Genomic DNA, 21,562 nt, shown 5'->3' with positions numbered 1-21,562 from the left:
TTTTTTCCCCTCCTAAATTCAGTTTAATTCAGTTCATTTATATAGTGCCAATTCACAAATGTCACTACAACTAAATTAAAAAATAATCACTTTAATCACACACAGGTTCCAATCCTAGTTATCAAAAATTACAGTATCTAAGAAAATCCAACGAATTGCATCGAGTCATTGACTTCACAGCAATCCCTCACACTGAGCAACAATGGAGAGGAAAATTCCCCTCTAACAGGAAGGAACCTCTAGCAGAACCAGAACTCAGAAAAGACAAGAGGAGAGATGCACAAAAAACAGAGGAACTTATGTAGGATTATTTTCGGTGTTAATGAAAGCAAGAAGATAATATAGCAGAGGAGGGAGAACAATGAGTTCAGTCCTCATATTGAAGGACTAAAGAGCTGACCTTGACCAAGTGAGAATAAAAGAAAAAAAAAAGAAAAATCTGTCCTCTAAGATTTCTCAACTGAGAAAAATGTCCTCCATCCAATTATCTGAGTCAGAAACATGATTAGCTTTAATTCACACTTTTCTGTCTGAAAGCCCCAGGTGCAGCGAGGAGAAACGGCAAGGTTTAGGAAATACAGCGAGGGAGGAAAGGAGCCGCTCACACGTCATTGGTGTGTGTTTCTGTACGTACGTCAGCAACTCTGCGTGTTACAGAGAGAGATTAGGGGGAAAAAAAAGTGAGGGGGACGTTGAAAGGAGCGGTTGGTGCGACCTGTCATCGTAATCTTTCGAGGGACGTCTTTACAACATGACGCTGTGCTGCGCATCGTGGCTGCTTCCCCCCTGCTGTTTGAGGAGATCAGACAGTAGATGCACTTGAACAAATGATTTCCAGTGACTCATCGCAGCCCTTCAGCAAAGCACAGAAGTAATGACGGTCTATTTCCCCTCTGCAACATAGCATGTGGGGTTATTTAGGCAGCAGACATGACACTGAGAGGCAAAGGAAATATGTGCATAAAAATATTTTAGGAAAACATTGTGGAAAAAGCTTTAAACCATCTTTAGCATTTTTTCTTTTTAATTCAGATGAGAAAGTTTATTGAAATCTTTAAAATAGTTTTGATCAACAACTTTTCCAGGCATCTTGAGGGTTTTCAAGATTTTCTACAGAATCATCTGCGAGACACCGTGAATGTCGCTGGATCGGTTCAAAGTTGGAAAAGCTCATCTTATGGTGAAGGCAAATCTGACACCACGACAAGATATCACCTCACAAGCTGAAACATCTGTAAATTAATATGAGGTCTCTGCGCCCTCAAAGCCAGCTTAAACAGAGGAACAGTCCACAGCACAGCACATTCACACCACTCTGTCATGTTACAACCAAGTCCTTTGGTGTATTTCATTGGGATTTTATGCAGGATATCAACATAAATAGCAAATAATTGTGAAAAAGAATATATATAATAGACTTTATAAAAGAAATTCTCTGTTATGCGCTTCTCCATCACACAAACGTGTAGCTCAACAGCCAACACTGAGTGAGACTTGGTTATCAGAAGAAAACATAGCACAGATTTCATTGTGGCAACTGGTGTATGAGCTACTAAAACAGCCTTTGTGTTCACATCTGCAGAATATTAGTAGTATTTATCTCATTACCATGTCAAAAAGCACAGATCAGTGAATGATGACGTTGTGCGCTCTCTCTTTTCTGGACCCATCACCGCTGATTACAATTAAAAGGCAAAAAAAAAAAAGCTTTAATGAATATTTACCATCGGAGTCGACAGTTAATTACAGTTTTGTGGTTGTGCAAACATCATTACACTTGGGGAATGAAGGAGTGATAGCATTATCGGATGTGGGCTTTGTCGCATGCTAATCAGAGAGAGATGCTATTCATGTCGGGTTAAATTTGATGACAGGAAGTGCCGATCCCATGTTGACGCTGCTTAGATGTCCTTGGCCAAGCCTTCCAAAATTAGTTTCATCTGAAAAAAGAGAAAGAGTCACAAAACTTTGACCAGCTACTTGCTCCCTGATGATAAATGTGTCAGAGGTCAGAGTATTTGTGGGCAACAGTAAAAATCCACATATTCCTCAGTAGTTTGTACCTCTGACATTGTGATCTGTCCCACCAGCTTTCCTCTGTCAGCCACAAAAACGGTCTGAGCTGGAACAACGCTCAGCATGTTGTAGGCCTGAAATGGAAGAAAAAGAAACTACAGATTTTAAAAAAAATGTTTGCATCATCATTTTCTGCTTATGAAAAAGGAATAAACCTACGGATGCATAGAAATTTGTTGGTACTCCTGGTAGCATCTTGTGAAAACCTTACACATACATTTTTAATTGTTGTACCACAATTTTGCACTAAAAAGAAATCCAACCCATAAATCGAGTATTATGTGACAAAATGAATCCTTGTTAAGAAATACAATTTCTCAGCAAGTTTATGGTGGTTTAAAGAGAGGGAGAACACAGGGAGAAATTAAAAACAAGGTAAAAAATATTTTAAATTTAACGTTTAGTTTTTGTAAGCTTCTTGAAAAATCCTAGTAATTTTATCTTTCTGTTTACCTGAATCATAAGCATGACCCTAATCAGACAGTCATTTTTCGTTTTTCTTTTTTTTTTTTACCTGCTATGATGTCATAACATGATGGAGTCAGCAAAAAAACAAAGAAAAAACCTTAACTTACTAGTAATGAGTGCAAGATTATGTTTCTGTCTGTGTTTCAGGTTAGTGTTTTATGATTTTAACAGTGACAGACATTCACTCTAAAGAAATATCGAGACCATATTGTCCTTTTCCTCACGGATTTCGGACTAAAATGAGGTTGTTTTCATCCAGCTCCTGAAAACGATTACTCATCTTTGTGTGATGCTGTTGGTCCTCAGAGTCCAGAGGGAAATGCGTGCCTCATGTGCTAAAAGCTGCGCTGAGCTCTGTCAATCTGCTGCTTAGTGCCCTGCTGCGCAAAGATGTTTCTGTTGCTCAAAGCCAGCTGCCTGCCTGGACCGAAACACAAAATGCTGCAAAAACCCCCCTGCAGATTCTGGGAATGATTCTCAGAAGGTTCGCTCTGAGTGTAACACTCACAGAGTTTTCATGTAACTCTAAAATCAAGACCACATTAAAGTCAAAACGGATTTGTATATAACATGACAAAGGAGACACACTTACAGTTGATGCCAAATATTCACACAGTGAATAAAATATTTTCAAGTATTTTTTTCTTCTATCAAGTCCAAATATCTCAGTTCATTTGATATTTGTAACTAACTTACAGCTCTTCAGCAAAATATAGGAGCTTGTTTTACGCTAATAATTCCTTATTACTCATGAATAAGTATAAGCTACAAGCTACAAGCTACAAGCTACGCTTATGATGAGACATTCTTCCCATTTTATAAGGATAACATAAGGACAACAAAGCCGATGTTCTGGCCATCACAAAACGCCCATTTCTGTTCCAGAGAAGATATGAGCATAAATGAAAAACTGAGCAGTTCTATGAGGAGGAATGGACAAATGGCTATACTGCACACTCGAACAAAGAAAGCTTTGGGGAATACACTGAGATGCTGCTTGCGTTATGTACTTTCTCTGTCCTCTGCTGCTTTATGGCAATTTTCTGCTGTGTGCATAGCACATAAATCACTTGTTGCTGCGTCTGTAACCTCGCACTTTTATTCAAAAGCTCTATTTACGCTGAGTTTTTCATTTTGCTTTCTAATTGTACAGTAAGCTTTCACATGGACTCACATCCCAAATTTGCAGCCGGTCTGCAAAGTTAAAAATAGAAACGCAAACAGATTTTGTTTGGCTTGATAAACCTGAACAATACTTGAAATCATAAGATGAACTGAAGAAGTCATTTAAAAATGCATCCTGGTCATTTGTCACCATCTGATCACCAATCTGGGCCAGTCAAGGATCAGATCGACTAATTTTGTGGTGCGTAGCGACTGTTCAGAAGACGCCTAGCAGAGACTTCTGGTCTTCTTCCACACAGTCTGTCCTGTTCACATCCAGTGTGATTGTGATACAAAACATGACAGGACCAGACTGCAACAAGGAATCAGGTCTGAAGAGACGATCATCTGGGCTGACAATCCCCCCTTACAGGATTTGCACGGTGACCATACACATCCTGGACACAAACTGTTTGGATTTATACCTTTTGACCAGAGCTATGAAAACAAACCACTATAGAGACTGTTTCTTCCCTACATTTGTCCCTCCGATAAGCACTCATGAGTCCCAGAGTACACAGATTGATAATACAACACTCAACACTCTTCGTTAGTAGAAACAAAAACAGTACATGTATACATATTTATGGGAAGAAAGWTTTTTTTTTCCCCCAGCAATTCTATCCGTTTACAAACCAAATTCCAATGAAGTTAGGAAATTGAGTAAAATGAGATGATTTACAAATCCTTGTCAACCTATATTCTGTTGAATACACAACAAAGAAGAGATATTTAAAGTTTATTGTAAATATAGTAATATAAGAATAAAGTCATAATATTATGAGTTTATTCTTGTAATTTTATGACTCTATTTTCTTTATTTTTGCTAGTATGGCCCTAATAGTTTGTCAACTGAAGTTATACGCCAAGAAGGAACGAGAAAACATTTCACTTACTAAGCTTCAAAAATTAGTCCTCTGTTCCCAAACGCCTATCAGGTGTTTTCACAGGAAAAGTGATGTAGCTCAGTGCTGAACATGCCCCTGTCTTTGTAGTGTATTCTATTGAATATTGGCTGAAGAGGATTTACTAATCAACATGTTCTGTTTTATCTAAGTTTTACACAATGTCATAGCTTCAATGGAATTGGGGTTGTAATATGTTTTGCAAAAATGCAAAAATCCATTGCAAAAAATTCAAAATCTTACTAAGTATTTTTTTTGTCTATTTCTACTGCAAATGTCTAAGCACAGTTGAAATAAGACAAAGCTAACTTACAAGACTCTTCTCAGCAAGATTTAGGAGCTTGAGTTTAGTCAATAATTAGTGAATATTGATAAAATGTACTGGTTCCACTGGCAGATTTTTCCACTCATTACAAAAAATGTTGCTAATGTTAAAAGTGAAATAATCTCCCAGTGAAACTAATACTTTTTATTATTGACTTAAAATAAACTCCCGTACCTTGCTGATAATTTATGTTGAAGTCAGTTTTGTCTTATTTTAAGTGTACTAAGATATTTGCACTAGAAACTAGACAAAAACCCTTGGTGTAGAGTAAAGTTGGAGTCAAAGACTCAGTCTGAAGTTGATTTAGTGTGTTATGCATCACCTGACCTCCTGCACTGTGTTGTGAGGCGACACCACGACCGAGTTTGGACGTATGCTGCACATCTCGTCCAGTCGTCCCTCAATGCGCTGCACAAAGGCAATAATCATTCAATTTATAAAGAAGCAGGATTCAGCCTCAGCTGTTCCCACTGACCTCTTAAAAGTCTATTTTCATATATTCTTAAACTTAATCCTTGACCAAAGCTGTGGTGCAATTATTTGATAAGGAGCATTTATTTGTGAGTAGATGTTGCCTTAAGATGGATGTGAGCTGTAATAAAATGAGTTTTTACATCAGACTCTCGGCAGTCCTGTCTGTATATTATGCTTCCAGCCTCCTTTTTTTTTCACCCAAAGGGATTTTAAAGACAAGGTCTGCTTTCCAAGCAGCTCCTCTACGCTTTTCAGCAATCCCTGCCTTTGTCTGCACCCGTTTACCTGAGTTTGACAGCGATGCAGGAACAGCAGCAGGTCCGACCGCAGAACGGAGCCCAGAAACACCTGCGACTCTGACAACAACAAAGCAGAACCAAGAAAGGTAACATTTTCTTCACAGATGGTGTGAAAGTGAGGCAATCAGTATTTTGATGGGTCAAAAGTTCCAGACATAAAAATTGCCCCATATGATTGCTGCTGAAAGGCTCAGAAGTCAATTTTCACAAAATTGTCTTCTCTGTGAGAATTATTGCACTTTCACTCCGCTGAACTGCTTCAGTCAATCTCGCAGGGTAATAGTGAGTTTCACAGCACTTTCGAAAGAACGCTGTAGATTTTGTGCGTGTAATCCACCACGCTTCTCCTGTCTTTGCTTTCTGTGGGTGCGGTCTGAGTCAGTAGAGTGTGTGTATATCCACAGCTCTTTGCGTACCGTGTGAGTCCACCACGGGGATTTGTGCTTCACTGCTGTTGCTGACAGCAGACTGAACCTCTGCTGGCCCAGCTGCTTTCTGAAGCTGCACTGATTTCACCCCCATGACCTTCCCCAGTGGTGTGGACGGAAGCCTAAAAGGACACAAATTGCATAAAACCTCAGACAAAACCATCTAGGGACGATACACATGACAGGAAAACAGAATATGTCTTCCAAACCCATTGATTTTACTGAATTCAGATTTTGACACGATTCAGCTGTAACAACAAATAACATATATATTTATGTTTTCTTTTTTATTTAAATAAAGAATAATGTGTAAAACAAATAGGACAAATAAAGGAAGGGGGCAGGGCAGGTTTAAGAGTAAGTTTTTTTATATAACAACTTGTTATAAAAACAAAAAATATACTATTTTTCAATGGTATTTGAATTGTGAATGTGAATATGTTTGGAAAAAATAAATTAACTAAACTGTGCTCCATTTTTTCTGTAAACTTTAGGTTAGAGCCATATGTGCAGTATCTGTCTGTCTGTCTATATTGTTAACAATATAATAATATTAGTTTATATATTATTAATCAGTGAAGATGTGAAAAATAAATTCTTACTGTAAAATACATTTCTTATTTCTGTTATTACTAAAGTTTGCTTTATAAAGAAACTATTGCTCAGTGTTTTCTGCAGTGATACAAATTGAATGAAATTATCTACAAAGTTTCATAATGTTTGTGGTCTTATCTGGTGAATTAAAGTCCAATTTCATTTTGAAATTGCTTATTCAACACAAATACCCATTTAGAGTGTGAATTTTTTTTAGATCAATAAAAATACTCTTTCAAAGCAGATTTATTGCAAAAATAATTCAGTTTATAAAAATGTGTGACATCTATGTTTGGTTTACAGAATCAACTTTTTTTTAGCTTAATTTGTTATTCATTGATTAATTGCTGTGAGACATGCTGGGGCTTTGAGAGTACAAATTTGGGAACATTTTATTCAATAATAATGTCTCAACAAATGGCATTTTTTTATTATTATTAATTTTTACTTCAGTTAACAGAAATAATCAACCGATGGAGATTTATTTAAAAAAAATGTTTTGTAGTTTGACACTAAATCCTGTCATGAAATGAAAATGGAAAAGCAAGCATGCACTAATAATAATAATAATATTTATCTATAGGTGCCTTTCTCGACATTCAAGGACAAAATACATAAAATCAATTAAAAGATACAATAATAAAATCATTTGACCTATGTGAAAGTCAGAGCACCTATCCTTTCACAGACAGTAATAAACACCAAAGCTGCTGGCGTCAAAATAAAACATTTTAAAAGCATTTGCCGTTGGTAAAGTCTGAAAATAATATTTTAAAAAATTAAACAAATCTCCACCTCAGCCTCTCCCCAGCCAATAGCACAGATTCTAACTTGCTCTCATAGTTTAGAATTGAGGTAATTATGGTTGAATTTGTCAATGCTGAATAATTTGCCCTTTGCTTCTCCTTACTGTGGACACGCCTTCTTCAGCGAGGGCAGGTGTGGGAGCTTCTTACTGATAGAAAGGCCATCGTAGAAAGACGGGCAGTTCCTGGAGCGTGCCACGGCGTTGGCCACCAGAGTGGACAGGAGGACAGGCACAGCGTGGGTGACCTGCCCAGTTAGCTCCACGGCCAGCAGAGCCGGGGACAGAGTGTGGGTGGCAGCACCAGAGAAGGCAGCTGCACCTGCGAGGCAGAAGCAATGATCAAATTAGCTGCTCATCGATGTTCAGTGCAGCTTACACACAAGTATCGCAAGTTTTGTGTTGAACAGTTGGCTACATTAAAATACATTTACATTTTGCATCCTGATATAAAATCCATTTAAGTCTAAAAACATGAAATCTGCTTGGAGCAGATGAATCAGAAGATATTTTTAACATGTTGCAGAGTGTTAAATATACAACATTAAGTATGGAAGTGAACACATTTAATGGCTGACTGTCTTGGGTTGAAAGTTCAATGCTCAACACACAGTCTTGGCAATGCGGATAAATAATTCTTTTCCACTTTGACTAACTTTGTCAAACTAACAAGCATATCTTCATGTTGCTGAATAATAGTGGATCAAAAGAATTCACCCCCTTAATGAGTCGGCTTGGATTTTTCTTAACTGAGCTTCTGGGAGCTTATTATAGCCAATAACTTCCATAGCTGTCAAAGGAAGATGTCACATCGTACTTGTTAAAACTGTAATCAGCCCTCAGAGTGGCGAAGGCTAACAAGGCTGCTGTAGTCGTGCTGTCAGACTCATAAGAAGCTGATCTGCAAAGTCAGCTTTGTTACAGAGTGATACAGTCTGAGTATCTTGTTAGATTTCACCTTAATGAGGATTTATTTACTTTTCAAAAAACTCACTAAAGCCCTATTTATTAAAAATAACTCATGTTATTACATTTTTCTTCCACGGGGTAAGGGAACTATTATTGATAATATCTCAGAATATCACATGAAAAAAAAAAGACGGCAGACAGATAACAGCCAGCCAACCAGATAGATAGTTCTTCATCTGTTTTTTTTCCTCATTTATTCTTAGCGACAATAAAAATGTCTGTTTTTTATTGGATTGACTAATATTTTCTAAATTATCATACATTACTACTTTTGTCCAATTCTAGTTATTTCAGTGACAACTGTTGGTTTTTCGGTCAAAAACAGAGAGGTTCCAACAATTTTGTCCACACATGTACATCAGCAGCAAAGGAATATAGATTATATTATTTTCTACCTGCAAGAGCATAGCCTCCAGGATTTACAGATGTCCACTGTTGTCCTAGAACATCTCTCCCAGTGGTAACGTAGGCAACGGCCTCACCAAACAGACGACCCATAGCTGCACCTGAGGAAGAACAAAAAGATCTCTGAGTTTTTACTCACACAGAATATCTGGTGAGTTTGCACTCACCAGCTCCTGGTATCAACATAAACCAAGGTTTTCAAAGGTTTGTTTCGAACTCCACTTTAAAACTAAGACTACACTTAGTTCCAAAGCCAACTGCATTTTAAAGGTTTTCTGTCATTTTTACAGGAGTCAATGGAGTTTTTTCTCTGGCTGTATTAGACACAAATTAATACAGATTCATCCCTCCCCCACCTGTTGCTGCACTCTTTCAGTCATTTATCTGAATGAAGGCTAGCAGGTTTCATTAAGATATAAAGGCTTCTTAGCCTTACATTATTAGACTAATTTGTAAGCACAATTAACATTTATAAAAAATATGTTTCTAGCATAAAGTCTCCTTCTCACGCTCAATTACTGCATATTAATAATGGTTTTTATAGTGTTTATAGATGAATGGATAAGATATCTACAAACTATTTAGTAGCCATTTTCTAAGAGGAGCCTTATTGTAAAGTGACACTCATTATTTAGTGGCTGTTTCTGTTATACATTTTGCTTCATTTCAGAATCACAATTTCACGTTGATGCAGTGGAAGAGGTCTGGTCGTACTCTGAGGATCTCAGTCTTAACTGGACTGCCAAATTTAAATTTAAACATGACCCTTTTTTTTTTCTTCTGGGCATTCAAGCTTGAACATCTTGTTTAGTTTGAGTCCCGTCACTCACCATAGGCAAACACAGGCATGAAGTATCCTGCTGGCAGAGGCAGCGTGCAGGCCAGGACCAACATCCACATCTCCGAATCAACAACAGAGGAACAAGACGGTTAAATCCTTTCGGCTCTGCTGACACCTGCACCGATGATGAGTCACTCGCAACTTGCACGCAGGGAAGTGTGTGCGTGTATGTGTGTGTGTGTGTGTGCGTGTGTGTGTGTGTGCATGTGCATGTGTGTGTGCCAACTCAGTTTTTGCTCTCATGAATACTGAATCTGTCTCATTTCCATTTGGATGCAGCATGAGGAAGGAAGCCGTAGTAAACAAATCCCGAACAAACTGCACTCAAGTGTGCGTTGAATTTATGAGTGAAAGGACGTCTGAAGCTCCTCGAAAGGAACACATTCCTACATTTGAAACATTTCTTTTGCATGAATGCAATGAAAATGAGTGAGTAAAATCACTCCTTGCATTCGCAGCTATGGTGTCTAAATATTATGTGTCAGACAACATTTCTACCTGAAAGGTTACAATGGCTTTTGTTTGCGTTTTCCATTGTGAAAATGTTAATGCCTTTGTGCCTTTGAGGAGTTGGAAGGCTGGTGGAAAAGAGCAGATCCATAATTGACCTTTAAATTATTTGTACCTTCATGAGCAGAAAGAAAGCCAAGGACAGGAAAATGGGGGCGCCCGACGAGCTCCATTCCAGTGAGTCCAGCTCCAGTCGCACAGATGCATTGTGGGACCATTGTCTGCTTTCCAGGAGGGAAGAGAGGAGCTGCTTTGTGGTGCACTGATAGACAGATAAGTGACATTTAGATTACAGTCTGACCTCGACCAAAGCTGGTGTGAAACAAACAAACCCATAAGTAAGATGGTGCTTATTCCCCACCCCCACCCCTCCGAGATTTTTTGTACGTCACACAAACTCCCATTGTTGATCATTTTCAAAAATGTTTTACAAATGAAAATCTGAGAAGAGAGGAATGCACATGTATTCAGCTCTTTAAAATCCAACTGTCACCAGGAGTCACCTGTTAGTGAATAGGATCAACTCGTGTGCTTTTTCACCTCATGGTAACTCCAGCTGGTCAGACGTTTGTTAGAGAACGTGAAACGAAAAGAGTCACAAAGACCAAGGAACACAGGCGGTTAGGAGGCTGAATTAATATGTACCCCAGATACTTTTACCTGTGAAACAAACTTGAAAAGCACGTATCCTTCTTTAGGTATAGGAAAAATCAAAGGATACCCCTATTTTAAACAATTTATCCACAACAAACAATAGATCCAGCTTATTGATTGTGTGGCTCAGCTTTTAAATGCTTTTGACTCTCACCTTAGAGGCCAGGTATTGACCTGCAGAGTAGGGAAACGTCAGCGATGCCAGAAAGAAAACAACAAGACCAGAGTACAGACCCTTCCTGCAGAGAGGTTTTCACACAACACAGACATTTGGTTCTTTGTTTTGTTTTTCATTTAGATGCTCTGTGTGTTCTAGAAAAGAAGTTAGTAAATGAAAAATAGATCAATAGTGTCATTACGGATGCTTTTAAAAGACACTGCAGGTGACTCATCACTGCCTCACACCCGCATTGTAAAGAAGCCTCACTCTGTTGTCAGCATCGTAAGGAAGACCCGATTCGTTTTGGTGAACTTCAGGATCCAGCGGTGGCAGAAGAGGTAGCAGCGGGTCCCGGCCCCGCACAGCAGCCTGTTTTCAGACAGCGACACAGTCCAGAATGAGAGACCTGGGAGTCATTTTCACTCGGGCAGCAGACGATGATCGGAAGTCATTAGAACTGGGGAAGGGTTGCAGAGGAGGGAGGCCGGGAAATGATATAAAAGAGAGGGGGGAAAAAAACTAGAACTGCTAATTAAAACTGAAGGAAAACACAGAGGATCTGACTCTCTGATATTAATATTAAAACCAAATGTCAGTTTTTATTAGCTAGCCAAAGACAAATTGAGGTTTTGTTGAGCTAAGCAGAGGCTGTCGTAGTCAACTAACCCCAGTAAAGCAAACAGCAGGATCTCAAGTGGGAAGAAAGGTGAAGCGGTGGGGAAATTGGTTTTGAACAACGCCTGAAGAGTCTCTGCGGACACAAAGCAAATTGGAATCAACAGTCGGGCAAAGATCTAATATTCACTCACGTTATTGCACTGATGTTTTAATGAAATTTACAGTTAACCCAAATGTATTGGATAGTTGTTTTTTTCCCAAGTAATTGACACTGCAAGTTATTTGATTATTTACAACACTGCTGACAAGTGAACATGTGAAAGTGTTACATTTACCTGTAGATCAGACCTTGTWCTTTGAAATAGATGACGTTTCTGCGCTCTGTTAAACGAATAGTTTTGGATTTTTGAGGTTCAGTTGAGAGGTTAGTTGGATGGTAACTAGTTTCATTTGCTCAGTTATATTTACTTGAATAACTTTTTTGAAAAATAAACTCTACTAAATATATTTCACCACGCTGTACCATTTACTGAAGTAACATAAAGTATCACTGCTCACTGCAGTCAAATTTCTGGTTTCCTCACCCACTGTGAGTAACTTCACATCATAAAAAACAAGCTTGTTTTATAGAAAAACTCACCAGACATGGACACACACCTGCAGTTTTTTATTTTAAGTTTAATACTGAAAGAAATTGATTTGTTTTTTTTGTAATTATGTCGTTTATGTTAATTATTTCATTTTGTGTCCACATCCAACATACATACATTTCCACTTAACTGGTCCATTTGATGGTGCATTTTTGTAAATATTAAATGGTTGATGTTTTTGTTACTCAGTTCTTGAGTTACCTATTTGCCAAATACTCTTGAGTAAATTCTTGGACATTTACACTTTACTTGAGCAAAAAATACATTTAAGTAGTGCTACTCTTACTTGAGTACAATTTTTGGATGCTTCCCACCTAGTTGTCGGTAATGTCTTAGATAATATTACATTTGTACATTCAAAGTATAATCATAAACTGCAAAATGTGCTGGTAATTTTTCCCGAGTTGCCTCGACTCCTTTTCTTTCCAGTTTGAATTTGCTTTTTACAGCACTGCTTTGCGTTCATTCTTTGTCTGATCCCTCCATCGTTTCACCAGTTTGCTTCCTGTGGTTCTTTCTTTCCTTTCTCCAGCCATTATAAGTTCATTTTTCCTCATTAAATACACCTTCACAATGATTCAATGATACTTGGACCTTTTTTGGTAGCACAATGTAACATGACTGAAAACGTATCGCTTTCTACTTCCCTTTCTTGGTGAATGAGTCTTTGTAAATAACGTTCCTGAAACAAATACGGCAACAGTTTAAAAGATTACCAAAAAAAAAAGCATTTCCAGTAAGTTTCAACCTCCAAGAACAACTAAACAGGATTTATACACAAAAAAGACCCAGTCTCATTTACTGCTGATGCAGCTGTATCAGCAGTAAATAACCTGTTATTTAAGGTTATTTATAACCTGAAATAACCCTAAACCTTAAATATTTATAACCTTAAATAACAGAACCTCAATTCAAACGCTTAGAAAAGTGTTATAAAATTTGCTTTCTGAATTGTAATCACATTGAATCCAGATAAGACTAACGTTGCGTCTCGATAGACAGACCCTTCACCTCCATCTCTGCTCCACATCGACAGCAGGTGAAAGGTCAGAGCCCCGCAGGCAGCCGAAAAGAAACACGGGCAGTAATGCCTCACGGTAAAGTGAGAGCTCATCACCTCCACGCCGAACAGCACACCTACACCACAAATGGACACAAACATATTACAAATATGTACATTTATAGTGTTGTCAGATAGTTTCCTGTGTTGAGAGTCATGCATGTTTTATTTAAGCTGTTACAACGCAACCTATTTTTATGTTAGTTGTGTCATGGCAATGTTGGTCTCACACTCTGGTGTCAAGAATTGGTCTGAATAGGCCTGTCACGATAACAAATTTTGCTGGACGATTAATTGTCTAAAGAAATTATTGCGATAAACGATAATATTGTTTCAAAAACCTTTTAACACTGATTTAATGGAAATGACTAATAATACATGCGATTTCCTGATATTTATTTTCAAAATAACACGCAACACTGGAACTGATAAACTAAATAAACAAAACAACCAAAAACAAAAATAAAATGGATTCTCAGTCTCCATTAACAAAAAACGTACTTGAATAAAAACTAAACAACATAAAGCCAAAGTGGAAATAAATACTGCATTCAACCAAAAGAGTGCAGATTATGAAGTCTGTATTGCCCTTCAGTAATCTCTAGATTTAAATGGAGAAAACCGGCACATCTGACTACCTAATGCAATAGTTCACACTACACCATTTTTGCCGCTATTTTCCCCTTATGACAATCTTAGATCGTTGGCCGATCTAACCGATCATCCTGCAGTGTGTGGTGGGTWACGGTAGATCGTCGTGGCCGCTCTGATCTAAATCAGGGGTTTTCCCTGACTGGGAGCTTAACGCTGAATGTGGCAGGTAGCCAATCAGAAAGCGCGGATTCTCCTGCTTTCTGAGGGGAAATTACGGAGGGGAATCCCAAACAGCTGACACGGCGCAACCCGAAGTCCAGCAGACATCTGAGATCAGTGGCGCAAAAAGTGGGTATGCAGGGTATGCAACGCATAGGGGCGCAGCACCAGAGGGGGCGCCAAAACCCCGTCTGGAGGGGGCGGCGCGCCGATGACGCTTTCTCATACACTTCACCTCGCGCACATAACGAGGTAAATGTAGCGAGTTTTACCCTTCACGTATCGTCGCCTGGGCGGGAGGGGCGCCGATTTATACTTTCGCATCCACCTGAATAATGTGTAGTTGCGCCACTGTCTGAGATGATATGTGGAAACAACATTAATATTTATTTAACGTTTCGTGCAAAGAATATAGAAATGACAAGGGGAGGAGTTGGAGCCAAATTGCTACCTCAGTGTTTATCAACTGCTACCTCAGTTGATAAACACTGAGGTAGCAATGTTTATGTCACGTTAACGTTCTTCGTTAACGTGAAATAAATAGGTTATAATTATTTTCATTCAGTCAGGACTTTACRCTGACTCTATAGCCACATGCATCACAGGTAGATTCTAGTGAAGCATTGATTAATGCCTGATTTTAAAATTAGTTAACTGGACTTGCAGCCGTTATTTTGTGCCCATGTGGCTGGACACCACACGGCACGACGAACCCGATCGAACCGTTATACCTAAGATTTCTGTCGGCTAATGTGTCTCTCAGGGTTTGAAAATGGGTCGACAACTCGTGTAAAGTGCGCTGGACATTACACTAAGGAAATGAGGGTCAGTGGAGAGCACCGGAGCTGAGCCTTTTTCATTCAGCGTCATCAACAGAAAGAAAAAAAGGCAGGAAGAGACGATAAAGACGATAATTAAAATGATCTCGATAGGTTTTTTTTTATCGTCCGATTAATTGATTTATCGTTTATCACGACAGGCCTAGGTCTGAAGGACAAAAAGATGACCAAATGGACATAGAGGGGGAAAAAGTTGAAAAAGTGGATTTGGAAAATACCTTCTCTTACTTGTAGGGAAATTGTATATTTAAAAAAATAAGATATTTTCCCTCATTTTCCTTAAATATATTTTGTACAGAAAGCAACGCCCAGGTCGTGGGCCTGATTTTTCTGAGCCCTCTGGTGGTCTTTCAAAGTTTTTCAATGTCTTGTGGCTGTTTGTCCCAACATCATTATCAGATTATTGGTTTTTGTTATGTGCAACATGGTTCTCTGCCCAGGGCGCCATCAGGGCCTGTCACACTCATTCAAAAAGAGAAAACGTTTTTTTCATTGATTACTTGCACGTGTCAATGGAGATGGGGCGCCCCCTTGTGTTTTTACAGTGTAAGCACTGTAAGCAAAGCAAAGTTGCATTTATCATGATTTTCACAGCATTAAGACAACATGAGACAAACTCTCAACCAGAATAAATAACACTTTGACAGGTGAGACGACCTGAACCTAAGTGATCTACTACGAACAGAGATTCTTTGAAACATATTGCAAACTTTTTTCTAAACTCCAAATTTTAAAAAATTATATTTTTATTAATTTGCTACGTGTAATTAAATTAAGTTTGCTAAACTTAATTTATTTATGTTTGCTTAACATGATCACTTCATGAACTTAATATATTTACTTTTATACATTTAATTTGATAACTTTGCAAAATTAACTACAATTTTTAAGTTGGATCACCTTTTATTTTTTATTTTAAATGTGTTAAAAAGCTAAATAAATAAAAATAATTCTCATTGTTTTTTGACATTGGAGCTACCTTCGAATGAGATGTGCTTCAAAGCTGTGAAGTAGAGCACAGAGTAGTTACACCTGGGCTTATTGTTTTTTCACTGATTATGTAAAAATCTAAAACCAACAACAAAAAAACAAGAGTACTGTGCACAGTAGCAAGGGCTGCAAGAATCATCATAGTTTCAGATTGATACTGTGTGTGTTGCTTTATTTTGAACTCTATACATTTTTTAAAAAGACTAAATAGATGAGCCAATGCTATGTCAATGGAAAAAAAAGACAATTTATTAAAGAATCTGTTTTAAAATTGAACTTTAGGGACAGTTTTTGACAGCATGTCTTTACTGATCTATGAAAAATACCAATGAATCTGAAAGTATATATTTAGAACAAATCTCTCACTACACTGTGTGTAATCCTCTGGAAGCAAAATAAATGAAAGATGCATTAAATTTATATGAAGTAAACCAATGCAGCACATGCATTAAATATGTCCTTTACATCAATTTCTCTCACCACTGACAGGCGCTCCAAAGCAGCTTGATACTCCAACCGCAGCAGCTACAACCATCATCTCTGTTCCTGCATCCTGGAGATCATACAACACATGTTGTGGTGAATACTTCTCATTCAGACCTACACAGAAACTAACTGCAGCTGATAGTTTGTGTTTTTCCCAGGCAGAAAACCATATCGTTTGAAATATTGAGGAAAAAAAATGGTGGGAAATCCTAAATGATTTCCTGAAAATCAGTGAATATAAAAACTATATGGATTTGGAAATGGAAATAGAATGACACTATACAATATAAACATTTGAACACATAGCTGGTTTTACCTTCTTTTTGCCTTGAATGAGTCTGCAAAGCCTGTCCAAATAGGCTCCTATCATGGTGGAAAGATGCACAAATGGACCCTGAATTTAAGAAGTTAAGAGGCAGAAAGTTGTAAAAAAAAACAAAAAAAAAAACTAAACAAAACAAAAAAACACCTGCAGTGTGTATAAGCTGCATGAGTACATCTATATTATGAGAAAATCGTTGCTCCAAATCCTTACTTACAACTTTGCCAAGGAAAACGGTGCTGCCTGCAGCCAGTGTGCAGATAAGACCCAGAAACTTGGTGAACACATTAGTGAGAGACAAGTAATGAGGCAGTTCAATGCCGGTCAGCATGGTTCTCACTTCTGGTATACCGGAGCCTGAGCAAAAATAATAATGGAGCATAAACCAAAAGGCAGAATAACGATCGAAAAGGTCCCACTAAGGAAAAACAAGATTTAGCCTAAAATGACACTTCAGGGATTCTGAGAAAGGCTGGGAGACATCAAGGACAGACAAAGAGGCTGAAACTGAAGCTTTGCAGAATATTTAGTTTGCTGATGTAAAGAAGTTTCTCCAAATTTTATGTCATAATCTTTCACTGGAAGAGAAAAAACAAGAAGCTACTTAATTTTGCTGAGATATGCTATATTTGCTAAAAGTATTTGCCCACCTGCCTTGACTGGCATATGAGCTTAAATGACATCTCATTCCTAATCCGCAGGGTTCATTATGACTTTGGTCCTCCCTTTGCAGCTAGAACAGCTTCAACACAATGCAGTCAGACAAGCATCAGTTCCCCTGGCAACCTCCAAACCCAGACTCGTCCATCAGATTGCCAAATAGAGAAGCGTGATTCGTTGCTCTAGCGAACGCTCCTCCGCTGCTCTAGAGTCCAGTGGCGGCATTCTTTACACCACTGCAGCCAACTTGGTGATGTATGGTTTGGAGGCAGCTGCTCCACCATGGAAACCCATTCCATGAAGCTCTCTGTTCACTGTTCTTCAGCTAATCTGAAGGCCACATAAAGGTTGGAGGTCTGTAGTTATTGACTCCGCAGAAAGTTGGTGACCTCTTCGCACTACGCACTTCAGCATCAGCTGACCTCGCTCCTACAGCGAGGCATTTGTAGTGGTAGGCCATGACTATGTAGTCATGGCCTACCACTTTGTGGCTGAGTTGCTGTCATTCCCAAACACTTCAATTTTCTTATAATACAGCTGACCGTTTACTGTGGAATATTTAGGAGTGAGGAAATTTCACAACTGGATTTGTTGCACAGGCATCTTATCAGTTCCATGCTGGAATCCACTGAACTCCTGAGAGAGACCCATTTTTTTCATAAATGTTGGTAAAAACAGTCTGCATGTCTAGGTGCTTAATTTTATACACCTGTGGCCATGGAAGTGATTGCAACACCTGATTCTGATCATTTGGATGTGAGCAAATACTTTTGGCAATATAGTGTATAACACCATAAACACTAACATTTCAGCAACAAAGCCAGATTTACTGCGATTACATGAAGCCATGAAAGATTTTGACAAGAATCATCTTGGATTGATTTTTTATTTATTTATTTTACCTCAGGAATATTTCATTTTGATCAGGAATAGATATTTCTAAAAGAAATAAAGTGACAGGGAAAATACACTTATTTTTCTTCAATTGATGTTTTCCAAGACAATACTGACTGTATTCAGACCCCATCATGGAGAAATCCCTAAAGGGAGTTCAATCACAGATATAGGCAATGTATAGTAATTGCTTGTGGACAAACCTGTGGAGAAGGGACAGATGTTATGGGAGAAAGATGAGGCGAAAGCACAAATGCATGCTGGGTATAGTGTCCAGCAGAGGAACTGCAGCAGAATGTGGCCTTCCAGCTTCGCATAAAGCCACAGATGAGCTAAGGATGTAACAGAAGATCACATAGTCATCCTCTTCTGCATTTCCATTTTGTATTTGCTCTACATTCAATAAATATTCTTCCTCGTTAGATTGCCTTCCTCACCAATGAAGTCCAACCACAAATCAGGACTTCATGGAATAGTGCCAAGGAGAAACTTGTTGTCGAGATAAGCATTTTTAAAATACTGTTCCAGTTTACCACAGGTCAAGCAGGGACACGTTAAATGTAAAACAAACTTTCCTGGTCAGACGAGACCAAACATGGACTGTTTGGACACCATTCAAAACAGTAGAGGATAATTAACACTGCACTTCACCCTGAATACGTCCTTCCCAAAGTGAAACATGATACGTGCAGCATCATAATGTCTGGATGCTTTTCCTCAGCTGGGACAGGGATGTTAATGAGACTTTATGGGAGGAAGGAAGGAGCTAAATACCAGAAAATCTTGGAAGTAAGCCTTGTGGAGGCCACGAAAGACTTAAGACTCTAATTCCAGCAGGACAATGGCCCTGAACAGAGCCACAGCACTGCAATTAATATTTTTTGTTGTAAAAAAAATTATTGAAAACCAACTAAACTTATCTATCTCACAATTGTGCATTGCTTTGTGTTGATTTGCCACATAAATTTCCAACAAAAATACCTCAAAGCTTGCATTTGTAAAGAAAACACTGTGAATACCTTTGCTAGACACTTTCTTGTGCTATCTTAGATTATTAATCACAGAAGCTGACAATGTGTGTGTATGTTTGTGTACCTTGCTGCAGCTTTGCCACACTGAAGTCCATGAGGAAACTTAGGACGGCTGTCAAAATCCCCAAAGTGGCGAATCCATACCACTGAATCCCACAGACGCTTTCCAAACAGTCTCTCAGCTTTAACAGCCATTCTTTAAAGACAAAAAGTCATGTGATTTGTGACAAATCGAAACGCCGTTAATGTCTGAGCCACATGAAGATTTCATTTCTATATGGAAACTTTCTTCGCAGCTTCCTGATTGGCATTACAAAGTGGTTGCAGACACACATTTAGGTAGAGGACGACACAAGAGCAAACTGAACAGAATGACTGACAAGACTTTTTCCCACTTCTTCAAAAAAACATTAATGCAGAAAGATAAGTGTTAGAGACAAATTACCATTGAAATAGCAAGAAAATAGAGGAAAGGAGATTCATGCAAGGATGCACTCTTGTTAGCAAGGAAAACTGTGAAAAGAAACATTCATGGTCAGATTCCTTAACTTTGTTATTCTTGCGCATCACTTATGCATTTCAGAAAACCTAATAACCTCTTTTGACCTTAAGTCTATGTTCGGAAATTACATGTTGACAAATCAGAAAATATTGCTTCTCATCTTCATAAGCTTGTTGCATATTGACTAACTTGTCCTTGAACTTATCAATAGCTAAAATGAAATATTACAGACACTTTTCCAGATTACTGGTCTTTGAACTAAATATTGGCTCCTTTCTCACATTACTAACCTTTGACATTTGCCCGGGTTCCCTTGTATGGCTTCCATGAGTCCAGCAGAAGTGGGGTTTTATTATGGGATGCTTCTGAGTTATTTTCTTGCTTCTGGACATTACCTTCCTCCTCTGTTTCTATCTCCAGTGACTTATCAAAGCTCTTCATGTTGCCCTGAAATATAGTAAAATGCAGGAATCAAATATATTCTACATGAGAGTGAAATATGAGTTTATGAGGCAGGTGGACTCACCTTCTGCTTGGAGGTGCTGAGTTCTATCAGTAAAGTTGTAAGCAGAAGTGTGTGTGGTGTGGCTAGGTGTGTATCTGGGTTGTGACTGACCTCTGTTAAGGTATTTGCATAAATATGATGGCGCGGTCATGCTTGGAAGCGTAGCTAATATTAACTCTTTGGAGGAACATTTGAAGGTGACCTTCATTTCAGTTTTTCAGTCAAATGAAAAACTGAAATGAGTTTTTTCCAGGTCGTGGGCCAGAATTTTATTGACTCCATCACTCTATGATTTTTACATATATAGAATGTTATATTGTAATTCCAGCCCTTTAGCAAAAGCTAAAGAAAAATAAATGTATTGCAATCATTTCCCTTTTTTACACAGATGTGTTTTGCGTTTTGGCTCATGCGAATAAATATGATATATCATGCGTTTGTTCATTCATTTATACACTTTCTCATCACCAAAAAGTGCTTTTGATTATTACATTAAGAAAAGTGTCTAACCATCCACCTGCTCCTTCTGCATATTTGTCTTCATTTATAGACTTAATGCTTGACTTTTTTATTATTATTATTATTTATTCCAATACTTTTAGAAACAGTCTTGGACATAAATTATTATTCCTGCCTGCACTTTTCCGAAAGTTATGGTTTCAAATACCTTTTTCTAAGAATACCCCCAAATCCTGTAATTGTTTCACACTTCATAGGAAATCAAAGTTTAACCTCAGTAACCTGTGGAAGGTCAATGTAATCATTGTTCACACCATTTGTCTTTTTTATGAGCTTTTAGCTAATGTTTATCTTCCTCAGCTATTAATTAGCACTTATGTTATTTTTAGAGCCTTGCAATCAGCATGCTGTGAGCACCAGCGCTCTCACATCCATATATACAAATACAGAGAGAGAGAGAGAGAGAGAGAGAGAGAGAGAGCTGTTATCTGTGTAAAACTTGTTTCCATGGAAGCGCCGCACAGAACAGAGACAAAGAGCGTGATGAAAATAAGTACTTTCTAAAAAATAGAATGTAAATCCAATAAATTTTTAAAGCACCTTTCAGTCAAATACAAAATTTATATTTTCTATTTGACTGATTATATATATATATA

At 38.1% G+C, this 21,562-nt stretch overlaps 1 protein-coding gene across 2 annotated transcripts; it reads right to left on the bottom strand.

The window, feature by feature from the left end:
- Positions 1 to 51: 51 nt before the first annotated feature.
- clcnk (chloride channel K) lies at positions 52 to 20,684 on the bottom strand. Of its 2 annotated transcripts, XM_008413064.2 has the most exons (20): positions 20,469 to 20,684; positions 20,233 to 20,389; positions 19,505 to 19,636; positions 18,613 to 18,741; positions 17,073 to 17,212; positions 16,850 to 16,927; positions 16,528 to 16,600; positions 13,357 to 13,482; positions 11,744 to 11,828; positions 11,345 to 11,446; positions 11,072 to 11,156; positions 10,379 to 10,525; positions 9,743 to 9,812; positions 8,903 to 9,013; positions 7,644 to 7,860; positions 6,128 to 6,261; positions 5,698 to 5,768; positions 5,266 to 5,346; positions 2,064 to 2,150; positions 52 to 1,940 (listed from the first exon to the last, which is right to left on the bottom strand). In XM_008413064.2, the coding sequence occupies exons 2-20, from the start codon at positions 20,381 to 20,383 to the stop codon at positions 1,902 to 1,904; spliced, it is 2,058 nt and encodes a 685-aa protein (XP_008411286.1). In that variant the 5' UTR covers positions 20,384 to 20,389; positions 20,469 to 20,684; the 3' UTR covers positions 52 to 1,901. The 2 variants fall into 2 exon arrangements, with proteins under 2 accessions (XP_008411286.1, XP_008411287.1); XM_008413065.2 differs by lacking the exons at positions 18,613 to 18,741; positions 19,505 to 19,636; positions 20,233 to 20,389; positions 20,469 to 20,684 and adding an exon at positions 17,506 to 17,748.
- Between the last annotated feature and the right edge of the window lie 878 nt (positions 20,685 to 21,562).

This window comes from Poecilia reticulata, linkage group LG7 (assembly GCF_000633615.1).
Source record: "Poecilia reticulata strain Guanapo linkage group LG7, Guppy_female_1.0+MT, whole genome shotgun sequence".
Taxonomy (NCBI): domain Eukaryota; kingdom Metazoa; phylum Chordata; class Actinopteri; order Cyprinodontiformes; family Poeciliidae; genus Poecilia; species Poecilia reticulata.
This window is presented reverse-complemented; position numbering and strand designations above follow the sequence as displayed.